This window comes from Bos indicus x Bos taurus, chromosome 7, assembly GCF_003369695.1.
Source record: "Bos indicus x Bos taurus breed Angus x Brahman F1 hybrid chromosome 7, Bos_hybrid_MaternalHap_v2.0, whole genome shotgun sequence".
Taxonomy (NCBI): Eukaryota; Metazoa; Chordata; class Mammalia; order Artiodactyla; family Bovidae; genus Bos; species Bos indicus x Bos taurus.
This window is the reverse complement of record NC_040082.1, coordinates 100,519,347-100,537,752: the sequence shown is the minus strand read 5'-3', so window position 1 is coordinate 100,537,752 and position 18,406 is coordinate 100,519,347. Positions and strand designations below refer to the sequence as shown.

At 38.4% G+C, this 18,406-nt stretch overlaps 1 protein-coding gene across 1 annotated transcript; it reads left to right on the top strand.

Annotated features, from left to right (window-relative positions):
- Nucleotides 1-16,034: 16,034 nt before the first annotated feature.
- Nucleotides 16,035-17,066, top strand: LOC113896417 (olfactory receptor 7A17-like). The gene has a single exon (XM_027548610.1). The coding sequence runs from the start codon at nt 16,035-16,037 to the stop codon at nt 17,064-17,066; it is 1,032 nt and encodes a 343-aa protein (XP_027404411.1).
- Nucleotides 17,067-18,406: the final 1,340 nt, after the last annotated feature.

Sequence of the window (18,406 nt, the reverse complement as noted above, 5' to 3'; positions counted from 1 at the left end):
TGAAATATATATAAATTCCAATTTATCTCATGAGACTTCACCCATTTCTTAAGAATAAATTCTTCTGAAATGATCTACTTTTTACTGAGTAAATTTTATTTCATTTTACTAAAGAATTATCATGAATTTTGCTACTTCTATGGAAAAAAACTGTATACCCAAACCTATTACATAATATCATAGAAGAGAAAAATATGAAACTACATTTTATCACATTTTGGTTCTTCATACCTTGGAACATCGCCACTGTAATTGCTCTTTCTGAAAATGTAGACATTAACAAATAGTGTGTTTCATAGTATGTCATCTGCTTTTACACCCTCACAGTGTACTGTTATCCATGTAGCTCAATGTCCACTTTACCTACATGAATCACTGGCAAAGTGAGCATCAAAATCATACCTCTAATTGGTGTGTATGTGAAACAAAAATTTCAATAATGAGTTTGGCATTATAAGATGTGGACTCAGAGGGGACCTTAAGTATGATGTAGCACAAATTCATGTCAGATTATTTCTATGCAAACTGTTTTTCATGGTCCCATTTACTTATTGGTGTATGTGATTTCCTTGTTTGTGTGTAAAGAGATTTATCACTGGAGCAAAGGATTGTTTGGTGTAATTATATCTTTGTGCTTCTGCTTGAAGAAATTCCATTGCTGCTGCCTATGAATATGATTCTTTCCAATTCTCTAAATGAAATATTTCCCCCTTCTAATTTCTTTCATAATCAATAAAAGTCAATGGATAATATAAATATCATATTTAAATGATATATGTGATATAAACTATATAAATAAAACACTTTGACACTTTTCTTTCTTCCTAAAAGAGCTATCTCAATCACTTTTAGGTGTGACTCAACTACCTGTGCTTAGCATATTACCCTAAACCATGCAGCATGGTTTAATTCAGAAATGTTTAATTTTTAGCTAATTCATTAACATGTAATTACATACAGTAAACTGCACATTTTTAAAATATACAGTTTTTTTATTTCAAAAATTAAGAGTATATTACATGGTTCCATTTGTGAATAATTTAAAAAGGTGCACACATCAATATAGTATACTAACGCATATATATGGAATTTAGAAAGATGGTAACAATAACCCGGTGTACGAGACAGCAAAAGAGACACTGATGTATAGAACAGTCTTATGGACTCTGTGGGAGAGGGAGAGGGTGGGAAGATTTGGGAGAATGGCAATGAAACATGTAAAATATCATGTAGGAAACGAGTTGCCAGTCCAGGTTTGATGCACGATGCTGGATGCTTGGGGCTGGGGCACTGGGACGGCCCAGAGGGATGGTATGGGGAGGGAGGAGGGAGGAGGGTTCGGGATGGGGAACACATGTATACCTGTGGCGGATTCATTTTGATATTTGGCAAAACTAATACAATTATGTAAAGTTTAAAAATAAAATAAAATTAGAAAAAATAAAAAATAAAAAGGTGCACAATAAGTTTTAATTTCTTTGTAATGTTGTTAACAATATAATTGCCCTGAGTCTCAGTTTTCATTTCATAAGGAAATATGAGATGATAAATTCTAGCTTCACTTGGATGTTGTGAGGTATGGATGCTGCAATGCATAGAAATATTTGCTGAGTCCACAAACCATGTTCAAGGTTAGGAGTACATATATGTTTATATGTGCCTTCATCTGTATCCACCAGTCTCTGAAATAAACCCACTCACACATATATATATATATTGCACACAGTCTCATTAGTAATTTCACCCATTGTGTTGAAGGAAAACTTGAGAGAAAGTTGGAAGGATAGAGTAAGAAAAAAAAAAAGAATGCTGGAATTAACACAAACTAGAAAGAATGTAGAAATGTTAACACAAAGATTTAAAGTAGGATATTAATTTCAATAATGAGGTACTTTTTCTATCTTAAATTTCAAAGGCCTCAAAATCAGAGCCACATTTACATTTAGATAAATAAAAATTCTCTGTATAAATTAATGGGAAAAACATCTTTAAATTGACTCTGATTTCCTCCTATATATGGTAGGAGTTCAACACAAAATGCCCTATTTAAGAGAAGCTTATTGTGTGAATTGAAAATCTTTAGCTCAGGTCCTAGAAACAGTAGATGATTGAACAAATATATTTTAGATTCCTATTGATGAAAGTGAAAGTGGAGAGTGAAAAAGTTGGCTTAAAGCTCAACATTCAGAAAATGAAGATCATGGCATCTGGTCCCATCACTTCATGGGAAATAGATGGGGAAACAGTGGAAACTGTGTCAGACTTTATTTTTCTGGGCTCCAAAATCATGGCAGATGGTGATTGCAGCCATGAAATTAAAAGATGCTTACTCTTTGGAAGGAAAGTTATGACCGACCTAGGTAGCATATTCACAAGCAGAGACATTACTTTGCCAACAAAGGTCCGTCTAGTCAAGGCTATGGTTTTTCCTGTGGTCATGTATGGATGTGAAAGTTGGACTGTGAAGGCTGAGCACCGAAAAATTGATGGTTTTGAACTGTGGTGTTGGAGAAGACTCTTGAGAGTCCCTTGGACTACAAGGAGATCCAACCAGTCCATTCTGAAGATCAGCCCTGGGATTTCTTTGGAAGGAATGATGCTAAAGCTGAAACTCCAGTACTTTGGCCACCTCATGCGAAGAGTTGACTCATTGGAAAAGACTCTGATGCTGGGAGGCATTGGGGGCAGGAGGAGAAGGGGACGACAGAGGATGAGATGGCTGGATGGCATCACTAACTCGATGGCTGTGAGTTTCAGTGAACTCCGGGAGTTGGTGATGGACAGGGAGGCCTGGCGTGCTGCGATTCATGGGGTCACAAAGAGTTGGACATGACTGAGCGACTGATCTGATCTGATCTGATCTGTTTGCTCCAATAACAAATTACCATACCAGTAGGTAAAAAAGTACCTGTCATAAAATTATGTAAGGTCAGAGGCCTGAAGTCTAATTGAGCAAAAATTTAGATATCTACAAGGCTGTGATCCTTAAGGATATCCAGAACAGGTTGCATTCAATTTCCTGTTTTACTTCTAGTGGCTACCACCATTCCATAGTTCACGGTCCTTCCTCCATATTCAAATCCAGGTGTATGGCATTTTAACCCCCTCTCTAATTCCAATTCTTCCCCTCTCTTGAATGGTTAGAAAAATCATCATAATTGTATAAGTTTGACCTGGATATCTGTGCTAATATTCTTTTTTGTGTGTGTGATGCTTTCTTTTTTTTTCAGTGTTTTATTTATTATTATTATTATTTTAATTTAAATTTATTTATTTTAATTAGAGGCTAATTACTTTAAAATATTGTATTGGTTTTGCCATACATCAACATGAAATGGAATATTACTTGGCCATTAAAAAGAATACATTTGAATCAATTCTAATGAGGTGGATGAAACTGGAGCCAATTATACAGAGTGAAGTGAGCCAGAAAGAAAAACACCAATACAGTATACTAACGCATATATATGGAATTTAGAAAGATGGTAACGATAACCCTGTATGTGAGACAGCAAAAGAGACACAAATGTATAGAACAGTCTTTTGGACTCTGTGGGAGAGGGAGCAGGGGATAATTTGGGAGAATGGCATTGGAACATGTATAATATCATATAAGAAATGAATTGCCAGTCCAGGTTTGATGCAGGATACAGGAAGCTTGTGGCTGGTGTACTGGGGTGTGCTAATATTCTTATATCAAGATAAATGATCAGCAACCTTATTTCCTCTGCTATTGTAATTAAACTAGTTATGTAAACTAGGCTATTCCAAAGTTCTTGAGATTTTTCTGTAGAAATCTTTTGGAGGATCTTATTGTGACTACTGCAAAATATTATCCTAATAGAAATTATTTGATGTCACTTTGGTGGCTCAGAGGTTAAAGTGTCTGCCTGCAATGCGGGAGACCTGGGTTTGATCCCTGGGTTGGGAAGATCCCCTGGAGAAGGAAATGGCAACCCACTCCAGTATTCTTGCCTGGAGAAACCCATGGACAGAGGAGCCTGCTGGGCTACAGTCCATGGGGTCGCAAAGAGTTGGACACGACTGAGTGACTTAACTAATACTTTTATAAAAAATCAAACACAAATTTATCACAACCTAACAGGTGACCAAAAATCTTTTCTTTCAAAATTAAGAAAGATTGGAGGATTCTGGGTGAAGGCCTAAAACTACTTACACCTGATCTAACACAGACCACTTTCTTGCTACTCAAATTGTCATCCACAGGCCAGGACCTGTACTATCAAATAACACTTAGAGTCTTGTTAGAAACACAGGTCCCTGGGCCCCTGATCTGGCCTGCTGCTGCTGCTAAGTCGCTTCAGTAGTGTCCGACTCTGTTGGACCCCATAGACGGCAGCCCACCAGGCTCCCCCATCCCTGGGATTCTCCAGGCAAGAACACTGGAGTGGGTTGCCATTTCATTCTCCAGATCTGGCCTACTGAATAATAATTTACATTTGAAATACAATCCTTGGTAATTTGTAGAAGCAGTGGATTTAGAGAAGTGCTAGTCTAGAATAGGTTTCATCACTTTCTCAGTGTTGATACTTGGGAAGTATGATTACTTGCATTGGATGATGTCCTGTATGTCAGAAGAGTTCAGTAGGACCCCTTCAAATATTGCCAAATATCTTTAATTGCAAAATCACTCTTGGTTGAGAATCACTGCTCCAGTGTTTGAAAACTGGGAGCCTCCTGAGAGATTCCAATCAAGACTCCATCTCTTATTTGGTTTAAAATATTGAGCACTTCCCCAGTGGCTTAGATGGTAAGGTGTCTGCCTACAATGCCAGAGACCTGGATTCAATCCCTGGATTGGGAAGATCCCCTGGAGGAGGAAATGGCAACCCACTCCAGTACTCTTGCCTGGAAAATCCCATGGACAGAGGAGCCTGGTAGGCTACAGTCCATGGGGTCCCAAAGAGCTGGGCATGACTGAACCACTTCATTTTCACTTTTATTGAGCATAACATTAAAGCCTTCTGAGTATCATTAACATAATGGGGAATGAAGTGCATAAGGGGACTACATCATAAATGTAGTATGAGAACTACATTTATTTATGACTACATCATAAATAAATTTTTTTGCAATCACTATAATGTTCTAAGGTAGGTTATGGTATGTTGTTACTCTTGTTCACTCACTAAGTCGAGTGCTTGGTTTTCATATTAATTAGAAAGATCCTGACCAAGTTGTTCAATCCCACAGTCATGTCTGGCTCTTTGAGACCCCATGGACTGCAGCAACCCAGGCTTTCCTGTCCTTCATCATCTCCTGGAGCTTGCTCAAAGTCATGTCCATTGAGTCAGTGATGCCATCCAACCATCTCATCTTCTGTTGTTCCCTTTTCCTCCTGTCTTCAATCTTTCCCTTCTGCTTCTGTTAAGTCCATACCATTTCTGTCCTTTACTGAGCCCATCTTTGCACAAAATGTTCCCTCAATATCTCTACTTTTCTTGAAGAGATCTCTAGTCTTTCCTATTCTATTGTTGTCCTCTATTTCTTTGCATTGATCAATGAGGAAGGCTTTCTTATCTCTCCTTGCTCTTCTTTGGAAATCTGCATTCAAATGGATATATCTTTCCTTTTCTGTTTTGCCTTTTGTGTCTCTTCATTTTTCAGCTATTTGTAAGGCCTCTTCAGACAACCATTTTGCCTTATTACATTTCCTTTTCTTGGGGATGGTTTTGATCACTACCTGGTGAACAATGTTATGAAGCTCCATCCATAGTTCTTCAGGCACTCTGTCTATCAGATCTAATCCCTTGAATCTATTTATCACTTTCATTGTGTAATCTTAAGGGATTTGATTTAGGTTGTACCTCAATGGTTTAGTGGTTTTCCCTACATTCTTGTATTTAAATCTGAATTTTACAATAAGGATTGCAAAAATAAATCCTGACCAAGGGATTTATGCAAATACATGCCTACTGCAGCATTACTTGGAATTTATATATCTCAGTATCTTTTCTATCTCTGGATATTCACATAAAAAATGTTTTATGTGAAAATGGGCACACTAAAGAGCTTTAATTATTACTAATTATAATACTTGCAATTATTTTATTACCAATGATGTTATATATATATTTCCATTTTTTAGTCATTTACTTTCTTGATAAAATATATTGTCTGTGAGAGTCTTTTGTTTTGTATGTTCTGGTTGGATTGGTTGGATTCCCATGTTTGATCCTACTTTTCAACAAAAATTTGATGTTTCATTTATTCACAATTTTTTTTCCTTTTTTTTAAATTTGGTTCTATTATTTATTTATTTATTTTATTTTTTACTTTACAATATTGTATTTGTTTTGCCACACATCAGCATCTACCATGGGTGTACACGTGTTCCCCATCCTGAACCCCACTCCCACCTCCCTCTCCATACCATCCCTCTGGGTCATCCCAGTGCACCAGCCCCAATCCTCCTGCATCCTGCATCAAATCTGGACTGGCGATTCGTTTCCTGTATATTATACATGTTTCAATGCCATTCTCCTAAATCATCCCCCGCCTCCCTCTCCCACAAAGTCCAAAAGACTGTTGTATACATCTGTGTCTCCCTTGCTGTCCCGCATACAGGCTTGTCATTACCATCTTTCTAAATTCCATATATATGCGTTAGTTTACTGTATTGGTGTTTTTCTTTCTGGCTTACTTCAGTATGTATAATAGGCTCCAGTTTCATCCACTGCATTAAAACTGATTCAAATGTATTCTTTTTAATAGCTGAGTAATACTCCATTATGTATATGTACCACAGCCTTCTTATCCATTCATCTGCTGATGGACGTCTAGGTCGCTTCCATGTCCTGGCTATTATACACAGTGCTGCGATGAACAATGGGGTACACGTGTCTATTTCAGTTCTGGTTTCGTCATTGTGTATGCCCAGCAGTGGGATTGCTGGGTCATATGGCAGTTCTATTTCCAGTTTTTTAAGGAATCTCCACATTGTTATCCATAGTGGCTGTACTAGTTTGCATTCCCACCAACAGTGTAAGAGGGTTCCCTTTTCTCCACATCCTCTCCAGCATTTATTGCTTGTAGACTTTTGAATCACAGCCATTCTGACTGGTGTGAAATGGGACCTCATCAGATCAGATCAGTCACTCAGTCATGTCCGACTCTTTGTGACCCCATGAATCGCAGCACGCCAGGCCTCCCTGTCCATCACCAACTCCCAGAGTTCACTCAGACTCATGTCCATCGAGTCAGTGATGCCATCCAGCCATCTCATCCTCTGTCGTCCCCTTCTCCTCTTGCCCCCAATCCCTCCCAGCATCAGAGTCTTTTCCAATGAGTCCACTCTTCGCATGAGGTGGTCAAAGTACTGGAGTTTCAGCTTTAGCATCATTCCTTCCAAAGAAATCCCAGGGCTGATCTCCTTCAGAATGGACTGGTTGGATCTCCTTGTAGTCCAAGGGACTCTCAAGAGTCTTCTACAACACCACAGTTCAAAACCATCAATTTTTCGGTGCTCAGCCTTCTTCACAGTCCAACTCTCACATCCATACATGACCACAGGAAAAACCATATCCTTGACTAGATGAACCTTTGTTGGCAAAGTAATGTCTCTGCTTTTGAATATGCTATCTAGATTGGTCATAACTTTCCTTCCAAGGAGTAAGCGTCTTTTAATTTCATGGCTGCAATCACCATCTGCAGTGATTTTGGAGGCCAGAAAAATAAAGTCTGACACAGTTTCCACTGTTTCCCCATCTAGTTCCCATGAAGTGATGGGACCGGTTGCCATGATCTTCGTTTTCCGAATGTTGAGCTTTAATCCAACATTTTCACTCTCCTCTTTAAATTTCATCAAGAGGCTTTTGAGTTCCTCTTCACTTTCTGCCATAAGGGTGGTGTCATCTGCATATCTGAGGTTACTGATATTTCTCCCAGCAATCTTGATTCCAGCTTGTGTTTCTTCCAGTCCAGCGTTTCTCATGTTATGGTACCTCATATTGGTTTTGATTTGCATTACTCTGATAATGAGTGATGTTGAGCATCTTTTCATGTGCTTGTTAGCCATCTGTATGTCTTCTTTGGAGAAATGTCTATTCAGTTCTTTAGCCCATTTTTTTATTGGGTCGTTTGCTTTTCTGGAATTGAGCTGCAGGTGTTGCTTGTATATTTTTGAGATTAGTTGGTTGTCAGTTGCGTCATTTGCTATTATTTTCTCCCATTCTGAAGGCTGTCTTTTCACCTCACTTATAGTTTCTTTTGTGGTGCAGAAGCTTTTAATTTTAATTAGATCCCATTTTTTTATTTTTGCTTTCAACACATTAAAAAGATCATACACCGTGACCAAGTGGGCTTTATCCCAGGGATGCAAGGATTCTTGAATATCCACAAATCAATCAATGTAATATACCACATTAACAAATTGAAAAATAAAAGCCATATGATTATCTCCATAGGTGCAGAGAAAGCCTTTGATAAAACTCAACATCCATTTATGATAAAAACTCTCCAGAAAGCAGGAATAGAAGGAACATATCTCAACATAATAAAAGCTATATATGACAAAACTGCAGCAAACATTATCCTCAATGGTGTTCCTAAAGTCAGGAACAAAACAAGGGTGCCAACTCTCACCACTACCATTCACAAAATTATTGCATGCAATTTTATTATTTTAAGTATGTAGATATATTAGAATGTTTGATAACATATACTCAGTCATATGTTGTTCTTTATATTACTCAGTTCAGCTAAGTCACTCAGTCGTGTCCAACTCTTTGCAACCCCATGGACTGCAGCAACCCAGGCATCCCTGTCGATCATCAGCTCCAGGAGCTTGCTCAAACTCATGTCCATTGAGTTGGTGATGCCATCCAACCACCTCATCTTCTGTCATCCTCTTCTCCACCTGTTTTCAATCTTTCCCAGCTTTTCTAAGGACTCAGTTCCTTGCATCAGCTGGCCAAAGTATTGGAGTTTCATTTTCAACATCAGTCCTTCCAATGAATATTCAGGATTGATTTCCTTTAGGATTGACTGGTTTGATATCCTTGCAGTCCAAGGGACTCTCAAGAGTCTACTTTAATACCACAGTTCAAAAGCATCAATTCTTCAGCGCTCAGCCTTCTTTATAATTCAAATCTCACATCTATACCTGACTACTCAAAAACCCATAGCTTTGACTATGTGGATCTTTGTCAGCAAAGTAATGTCTCTGATTTTTAATATGCTGTCTATGTTGCTCAGTTTTTCTCCCAAAGGGCAAGTGTCTTTCATTTTCATGACTGCAGTCACCATCTGCAGTGATTTTGGAGTCCAAGAAAATAAAGTTTGTCACTGTTTCCATTGTTTCCCCATCTATTTGCAAAGAAGTGATGAGATTGGATGCCATTTTTTGAATGTTGAGTTTTAAACCCGCTTTTTCACTCTCTTTCACTTTCATCAAGAGGCTCTTTAGTTCTATATCACTCAGTTATATGGTTGTTTTTCCATTGCTTTTCTACTTTTTAGCTTTTTTTTTTAAACTGCAATAATTGAACTGTCACTTTAATACTTGTCACTTGCAAATCCTTGTTATAAACAAAAACAAGAGTGAATGTTCTCTTGCATAGTGTGAATAAATAAACTTTTATACATTTATATACATGGAAATCTGTTATTGGAAATGGAAATACATGGAAATACTCGTTATTGCTCTTATCAGCCTTTCTTGATTAAACATATTTCTAAAAGTTGTATCACTTTTGGTGAGCACTTGGAAAGCATTCTTCTTTACCATTTGAAAATGTCAACTTCATCTTTCATATGCATATTTGAATCCAAATATATTAAAATGAGAACAAATTGTAATTTGAGTACTCCTTTATTCTAACATTTTAAAATCCTTTAAGATATTTTATTTCTAAGTCTTTGGGAATTTAAGTTGAAATAGTAGCTCATGTTGGTATCATTAAATTGTTAATATTTTATGTCCTTATATAAGTTAATTGTAGATTTTTGTTCAATATTGTTGCATTCAGTTATCTTGAAATCACTATGAAAAGTGAAAGTGTTAGGCAACGAAAGTTGCCTAGTCGTATCTTACTTTTCGGGATTCCAGGGACTGTAATCCATCAGGCTCCTCTGTCCATGGAATTCTCCAAACAAGAATACTGGAGTGGGTAGCCATTCCCTCTCCAAGGGATCTTCCTGACCCAGGAATTGAATCTGGGTCTCCTGTATTGCAGGTGGATTCTTTACTGGCTGAGCCAGCTGGAAAGCCCAATGTGCATCTCTACTGTACCTGATTCTTGATTCATTCAACAAATAATTGAACATCTACTATGTGCCACTGTTTCTAGGAACATTGAGTATTACATTCAGTTAAAAGTCATCAGTGGCCACAGGAATGGAAAAGGTCAGTTTTCCAACCCCCAAAAGGGACAATACCAAAGAATTTTCAACTTACCCCATGATTGCACTCATTTCACACTCCAGCAAAGTAATAATAAAAATTCTCAAAGCCAGGCTTCAACAGTACATGAACCGTGAACTTCCAGAAGTTCAAGCTGGATTTTGAAAAAGCAGAGGAAAAAGAGATCAAATTGCCAAAATCCGCTGGATCATAGAAAAAGCAAGAGAGTTCCAGAAAACATCTACTTCTGCTTTATTGATTACACCAAAGCCTTTGACTGTGTCAATAACAACAAACAATGTAAAATTCTTCAAGAGATGGGAATACCAGACCATAGACCATCTGACTTATATCTTGAGAAATCTGTATGCAGGTCAAGAAGCAACAGTTAGAACTGGACATGGAAGAAGAGAGTGGTTCCAAATTGGGAAAGAATTATGTCAAGGCTGTGTATTGTCACCCTGCTTATTTAACTTATATTCAGATTACATCATGCAAAATGCCAGACTGGATGAAGCACAAGCTGGAATCAAGATTGCTGGGAGGAATATCAATAACCTCAGATATGCAGAGCACCACCCTTATGGCAGATAGTGAAGAGGAACTAAAGACCTTCTTGATGAAGGTGAAAGAGGAGAGTGAAAAAACTGGTTTAAAACTCAACAGTTTAAAAATAAAATAAAAGTAAAAACAAAACAAAACAAACAAACAAACAAACAAAAAACAACACACTGGTTTAGAGAGAGCCTTCAGAAAGCAGCTAATCTCTTTCCTGAGGGGAGGGAGAAATTAACAGAATCATCCTTCTCAGGTTAACTGGAATTAAAATCAAAACTGTACAAGCCAGTAGCTTCTTGGCCAGAATGGAGGAGCTACCTCACGGGTCTGAAAGTACATTAGAGGGGAGCTAAATACTTCAGGGGTATCCATTTAGAAGGTACTCTGATGAGAAGGATACAAAGGAGAAAGAATCATTAGATATACTCAAATCTAATAATTTACATTGGAATTATAACTGTATAATGTTTTTATACTGTTTTATGCAAAATGTAAATTTTCATGTTTGAAATAAATTGAATATTTAATGTCAAAAAAAAAAAAAAAAAGTAACTATGATCATGGCATCCGGTCCCATCACTTCATGGCAAATAAATGGAGCAACAGTTGGAACACTAAGAGACTTTATTTTTGGGGACTCCAAAATCACTGCATATGGTGAATGCAGCCATGAAATAAAAAGACCTTTGCTCCTTGGCAGAAAAGCTATGAGCATTCTATACAACATATTAAAAAGCAGAGACATTACTTTGCCAAAAAAGGTCCATCTAGTCAAAGCTCTAGTTTTTCCAGTAGTCATTTATGGATGTGAGAGTGGGACTATAACGAAGGCTGAGTGCTGAAGAATTGATGCTTTTGAACTGTGGTGTTGGAGTAGACTCTTGAGAGTCCCTTGGACTGTAAGGAGATCAAACCAATCCATCCTAAAGAAAATCAGTCTTGAATATTCATTGGAAGGACTGATGCTGAAGCTCCAATACTACAGCCACCTGGTGCAAAGAACTGACTCCTTAGAAAAGACCCTGATGCTGGGAAAGATTGAAGGCAGGAGAAGGGGACGACAGTGGATGAAGTGATTGGATGGCATTGCTGGCTTGATGGACATGAGTTTGAGCGAGCTCCAGAAGTTGGTGATGGACAGGGAAGCCAGGGTTGCTGCAGTCCATGGGGTTGCAAAGAGTCAGATACTACTGAGTGACTGAACTGAAGTGCATGTCTACTCTTTTGCCAATTTTATTGCTAATCTATGTCAGATCATTAAGTCAATACCATTTTTTTGTTCAAGTTATTTTTTCAATTGAAGTATAGTTGATATGGGCTTTCCTGGTGGTGCTATTGGAAAAGAACCCACTTTATAATGCAGGAGACATGAGATGTGGGTTTGATCTGTGAGTTGGGATGATCCCTTGGAGGAGGGCATAGCAACCCATTTCAGTATTCTTGCCTGGAGAATACATGGATAGAGGCCCCTGGCAAGTTACTGTCCATAGGGTTGCAAAAATTGGACACAACTGAAGTGACTTAGCACACACAAGGATCAAGTACAAGGAGATTAGACCTCTGGAAGGCAGCCAAGTTCATGGGAAGAGGGTAATAAAAACTAGATTCATCTTACTTCTAATTAACCTTCTGGGGAAAGAGACTCATCAGGAAAATTTTCCTATCTAGACCAGTGTCCCACAGGGAAGTGTTGTGCTCAGATGTGGGAGTAACAATGGAAACAGTGCCTAATGAACAGATATGGAGAGCTGTAAATTCTCCTTGGCTGCATCCCTCAGTCTATACAACCTTGAGCTGCACAGGGCATGGTTATTGGTTTTGGAGTCCTACATTTGAATAAGGATCAATGCTTCCCTCTTTCCTTCTGACCTGCCTGAGAACAGAGCTTCAGCCTGCATCATCAACCATCCACGGAGAAACATGGATATCCACACAGGGGCTTTCCCCCTGTCATCCCCATCCAGGTGAGTGTGAGAGTTCTATAGGTACTTCAAGGAAGTTTGAGAGAGAATACAAGTGGAAAACTTTTTTCTCAGGTCACTTGAGAGCCTAATCGGCCCACACCAGGGCTGAAATATTAGCCATGGTTGTTCATTAGATTGACTAATTAACTTATAATTCATTTATTTTATATGTTAAAATTTTTCCAGAAATGTCTGATGAACTCAGCAGCACAAGAATCAATGTTGACAATTAAGTGATGGGAATGGAAACCCAATTGGATGAGAATGAGGAAGCAATGAGGAGCATCAAGTGGTTCCAGTAAAATCAGAGCATATTAGAGGAGTTATACATTTAAGGAGAGTAAGAAAAGTGGGTTTGGAGGCATATGAAATGAAATATCCACATTTACAAAAAGACTTTTGAATTTGGGAAGTACTTGAATACCTTCCATTTTTATTAGAACGACCCACATCTATGGAATTATATACTGCCTTGCAACAGTGTTCTTGAGACAAACATTTCACAGTATCTTTCCTCAGGTTATATATTCACAGGAAAATATTGTGCTTAGAATGAAAACAGGGGTATGAAAATGAGTCTTACTTTGGAATTCTTAAATACCAAGAGGTAGGGAAGCAAGGGAAGCATTTGGAAGGTAGAAAGAAAAAACAAGCAAATTCACATCTCTGTGATACCTGCTAATTTAGTATGAGAAAGGAACTATGCTGAATTTTTACATGTATTGACTAAATTTGCCTTCCAACTTAGGAGGATAGATACCACTATCCCCACTATTTGAATTAGGTCATTAACATTTAGAATGGGTCTGTAGATCCACTACATTCAAATGGCTAATATGTGATAACAGTGAGTTTCAAAAGTCAGTTTTATGAATCAAAAGCTTTGTATTCAAGATCATTTACAAAAGTCTGTTACCATTTATCTTTTTTTTTATTTTTTTCAGTTTTATTTATTTATTTTCTTTACAATATTGTATTGGTTTTGTCATACATTGACATGAATCGCCATGGGCGTACATGTGTTCCCCATCCTGAACCCCCCCTCCCACCTCCTTCCCCATCCCATCCCTCTGGGTCATCCCTGTGCACCAGCCTAGAGAATTTATCTTTTAAAATCCTCATCTATAATTGTGTATTGTCTATTTTCTGTTGTCATTTGTGGGTTTATTCCCTTGGAAGTGTTAGTTGCTCAGTTGTGTCCAACTCTTTGTGAACCCATGGACTGTAGCCCACCAGGCTCCTCTATCCATGGGTTTCTCCAAGCAAGAATACTGGAGTAGGTTGCCACTTCCTACTCCAGGGAATCTTGATGATCCAAGGATCAAACCTGGGTCTCCTGCATTTCAGGCAGATTCTTTACCATCTGAACCACCAAGGAAGCCTTATTCCCTTTGCTTACTTTCTACTGGAATGCTCCTGTTGTCCTAAAATGATTACTCCTTCCTGCTTTGATAAATTGCTCTAGAATATTTTATGAGATATTTTGAGTATCAAGGCAATATAACTGTCATTGGAAAGCTATCAGAATCAAGGAATCTTTCTCTTTTCCATGGTCTGTTAGGGACCAGCTGAGTTTATTAGATTTTGCTTTGAAAATGAAAGTATTCAATGCAGGTTTGTAGGGGAGACCATGGTGTAAATCCCTGATGCCATCAGACTTGTCATAGAGGTTGAAATGTCTGCATAAGTGAGGTATACATACTCCAAGGCCTGTATCCTAGGACAAGGCAACCACCAAGGAATGTGACCCACAGGTAGACCTTATTTTCCTCCACAGGACTTTTCATTCTATCAGTTTTTTGAACTCCTTTTTTTTTTTTTTTAATGCATGCATGCTTGTTCAATTGCTTCAGTCATGTCCAATGCTTTGCAAGTCCATGGACTGTAGCCCACCAGGCTCCTCAGTCCATGGGATTCTCCAGGCAAAAATACTGGGGTGGGTTGCCATGCGCTCCTCAAGGGGATCTTCCCAACCCAAGGATTAAACGTGTGTCTCTTGCATCTCCTGCACTTCAGGGGGATTATTTACTGCTGAACCACAGGGGAAGCCCAATACAGGGCACAAAGTAGTCACATTTAAATGGAATACAGTTCATAGGAAGCTTACCGTCTAGAACTTGGGTACTATTTCTGCATTTTCTTGGGCAAAAACAACATAGTGTTGATGACTATCTTTCATCGCTGCTTTCGTAATTACTGTAGCCCAAAGTGAGAAAAGTCAGAGAGTTACAAGCCCAGTAAGACATGATGTGTGTAAGTGTGTGTGTTGTGTGTGTGTGTGTGTGTGTGTGTGTGTGTGTGTGTTGTGGGGAATGAGCAGTTCTCTGGAAAGTGATTCTTAAATTATCAACTCAAAAATGTTACCCTTAAAACACAGACACAATAATGTCAACCAGAAGATGCAAATAAAGGAGTCAATTCATTTTAATTCACAGGAATCAAAACAAATGTAAAAATGTGAAAGTAACAACATGTGGATGAAGTACTTCTTGTGTCTTGAAAGTTCAGCTGTAGCAGGAAAACCTTATTCCTTATCATCCTCTGATACTATTTCTCCTCACACTCACTCTTGCTTGTTTCCCTTGACACTTTTGCTGCTTTTTAAGTCTTGAATATTTGAAACAAGCCCTGCCCTCAGGTACTTTGCAGACTCTTTTCCCAATAGGGAACACTGGTTCCCCAGAGACTGATGTCTCTGCTTTGTCTTGCTTCGGGTCTCTGTTCAAATGTCTCTTTTTGCATATCTTCCTGAACTCTCAGTAAAATGTAACATATCCATGCATGGATATTTTATTACATTTATACCTGCCTTTTCCCCCCCATATCATCTGTCACCACATGAGATGATATATATATATATATATATATATATATATATATATATATATTTCATTTGCTAGCTCATATTCTTTCTTCATCATTGCATTGTTGGAAGTTTTGTTCTCAGCATCTCACACATTTACCCTAGAAGATGGTTGATACTCAACATGAATTTCTAGAATATGTGAAAGACATTTGATTTAAAACAGTATAATCATGACCTCTTGGGGAAACGGTTGAGTGTTAGACAGGAATTTCTAATCACAGATGACACAGTAGATTACTTAAAGATGATTAAATATTGTAATTCATAGCATTTTACTGTGTTAATGTGCACACATGTAGAAATTAATCATGCTATATTTTTCTTCCCTAGTAGTGATCACCACCACGTGGTACAAGGAAATGATACAGGGATGGCACAATTTATTCTTCTGGGATTATCAGAGGAACTAGAACTGCAGCCTATCATATTTGGACTTTTCCTCTCCATGTTTCTGATCACTGTGTTTGGGAATCTGCTCATCATTCTTTCCACAATCTCAGACTCCCACCTCCACACCCCCATGTACTTCTTCCTCTCCAACCTGTCCTTTGTAGACATCTGTTTCATCTCCACCACCATCCCAAAGATGCTGGTGAACATACAGACACAGAGCAAAGCCATTTCCTATGGAGGCTGCATCACCCAGATGCATTTTTACATACTATTAGTAGAGCTGGAGAACTTAATTCTAACTGTCATGTCCTATGACCGCTTCATAGCCATCTGTGACCCCCTGCATTACACAGTCATCATGAGCCCTATTCTCTGTGGACTGATGGTGCTCCTGTCCTGGATTATGAGTGCCCTGAATTCCTTGGTACAAAGCTTACTGGTACTGAGACTGTATTTCTGTACAGTCTTGGAAATCCCCCACTTTTTCTGTGACTTGAAAGAAGTACTCCGACTTGCCTGTTCTGACATCGTTCTTAATAATGCTGTGATGTATTTTGCAGTTGGGCTTTTCGGTGCTGTCCCCCTGGCTGGTATATGTTACTCGTACTCTAGGATAGTTTCCTCCATATGTAGAATCTCATCAGCTGAGGGGAAGTATAAAGCATTTTCCACCTGTGCATCTCACCTCTCTGTTGCTTCCTTATTTTATTTTACGGGTTTAGGATTGTATCTTAGCTCTACTGCTACCCACAACTCACACTCAAGTGCAATAGCCTCGGTGATGTACATTGTGGTCACACCCATGCTGAACCCTTTCATCTACAGTCTGAGAAATAAAGACATAAAGAGGGCTCTGAGAAGATTCTTTGGAGTGGCAGCTATGAAAGGGCCATTTGTCCTGGGGCTGAGGAAGTGCTGGTAATTGCAGTGCTCAAAGCATTAGAGTCAGAAATTGTGATTCTTGATCAGATTGTTGAAAGAGCATTTGTTCCTTTTATGAATTGCCTGGGTTTTGCACTCTTTGATTTAAATTCAGCATATAATTTAAGTAACTCAATTAAGCTTTCTTAATAGCTGATGCATGGACAATTTTCCATTTTTTTTTCTATATTTCTACTTTCCCTAAATTTTTCCCAAACATGGGTGAGAAATATTTGGAAACTTCCATTTATTTGGTAGGAAAAATTGGATTTCTTAAGGCCTTTGTCTTAAGAAATATCCATCTTCTCAAGTATTTAAAATAATTCTTCTCTACTCATGAGGAAAAAATGCCTTTGGCAGCTAAAGTAACTTATAGAATTCAACTGTAGAGTAAAGTCTGAAACCAGTGTTTTTATTTTGGCTCTGTAATTTTTCTGTATCACCAGTTTAACTGTCCTTCCTGATAATATCGACTTTATTCATGCCACTGAGTTTTAGAACTGGTCTTTTGGTGTCATACAATTATTCAGCCTGTGTCCCCAATATCTACCATGTGTTGTTGCTGTTGTTGTTTAGTCGCTAAATTGTGTTTGCCTCTTTTGCAATCCCATGGACTGTAGCCTGCCGGGCTTCTCTGTCCATGGGATTTTCCAGGCAAGAATACTGGAGTATCCCTCTTGAGCCTCCCTCCCACACCATACTACTCCTCTAGGTTGTCACAGAGCATCAAGTTGAGCTCCCTGTGTTATTCGTTTTTGGCTAAAAAAATTCTATGCTGCCTACAATTATGGCTTCTCTATCGCATATAAGTTAAGTAAGCAGGGTGACAATATACAGACTTGATGTACTCCTTCCCCAATTTGGAACCAATCCGTTGTTCCATGTCTGGTTCTGTTGCTTCTTGACATGCATACAGGTTTCTCAGGAGGCTACTAAAGTGGTCTGGTATTCCCATATTTTTAAGAATTTCCCACAGTTTGTTGCCATTCACACAGTCAAAGGCTTTAGCATAGTCAATAGAGCAGAAGTGGATGTTATTCTGGAACTCTCTTTTCTCTATGATCCAACAGATGTTGGCAATTTGATGTCTAGTTCCTCTACTTTCTCTAAATCCAGCTTGTGCATCTGGAAGTTTTCAGTTCATGCATTGTTAAAGCCTACCTTGGAGGATTTTGAGTATTATTGTGCTGGCATGTGAAATGAGTACAAATGTATGGCAGTTTGAAGATTCTTCTGCATTGCCTTTCTTTGGTATTGAAATGACAACTGACCTTTTCCAGTCATGTGGCCACTGCAGAGTTTTCAAATTCTGCTGGCATATTGAGTGCAGCACTATTGCAG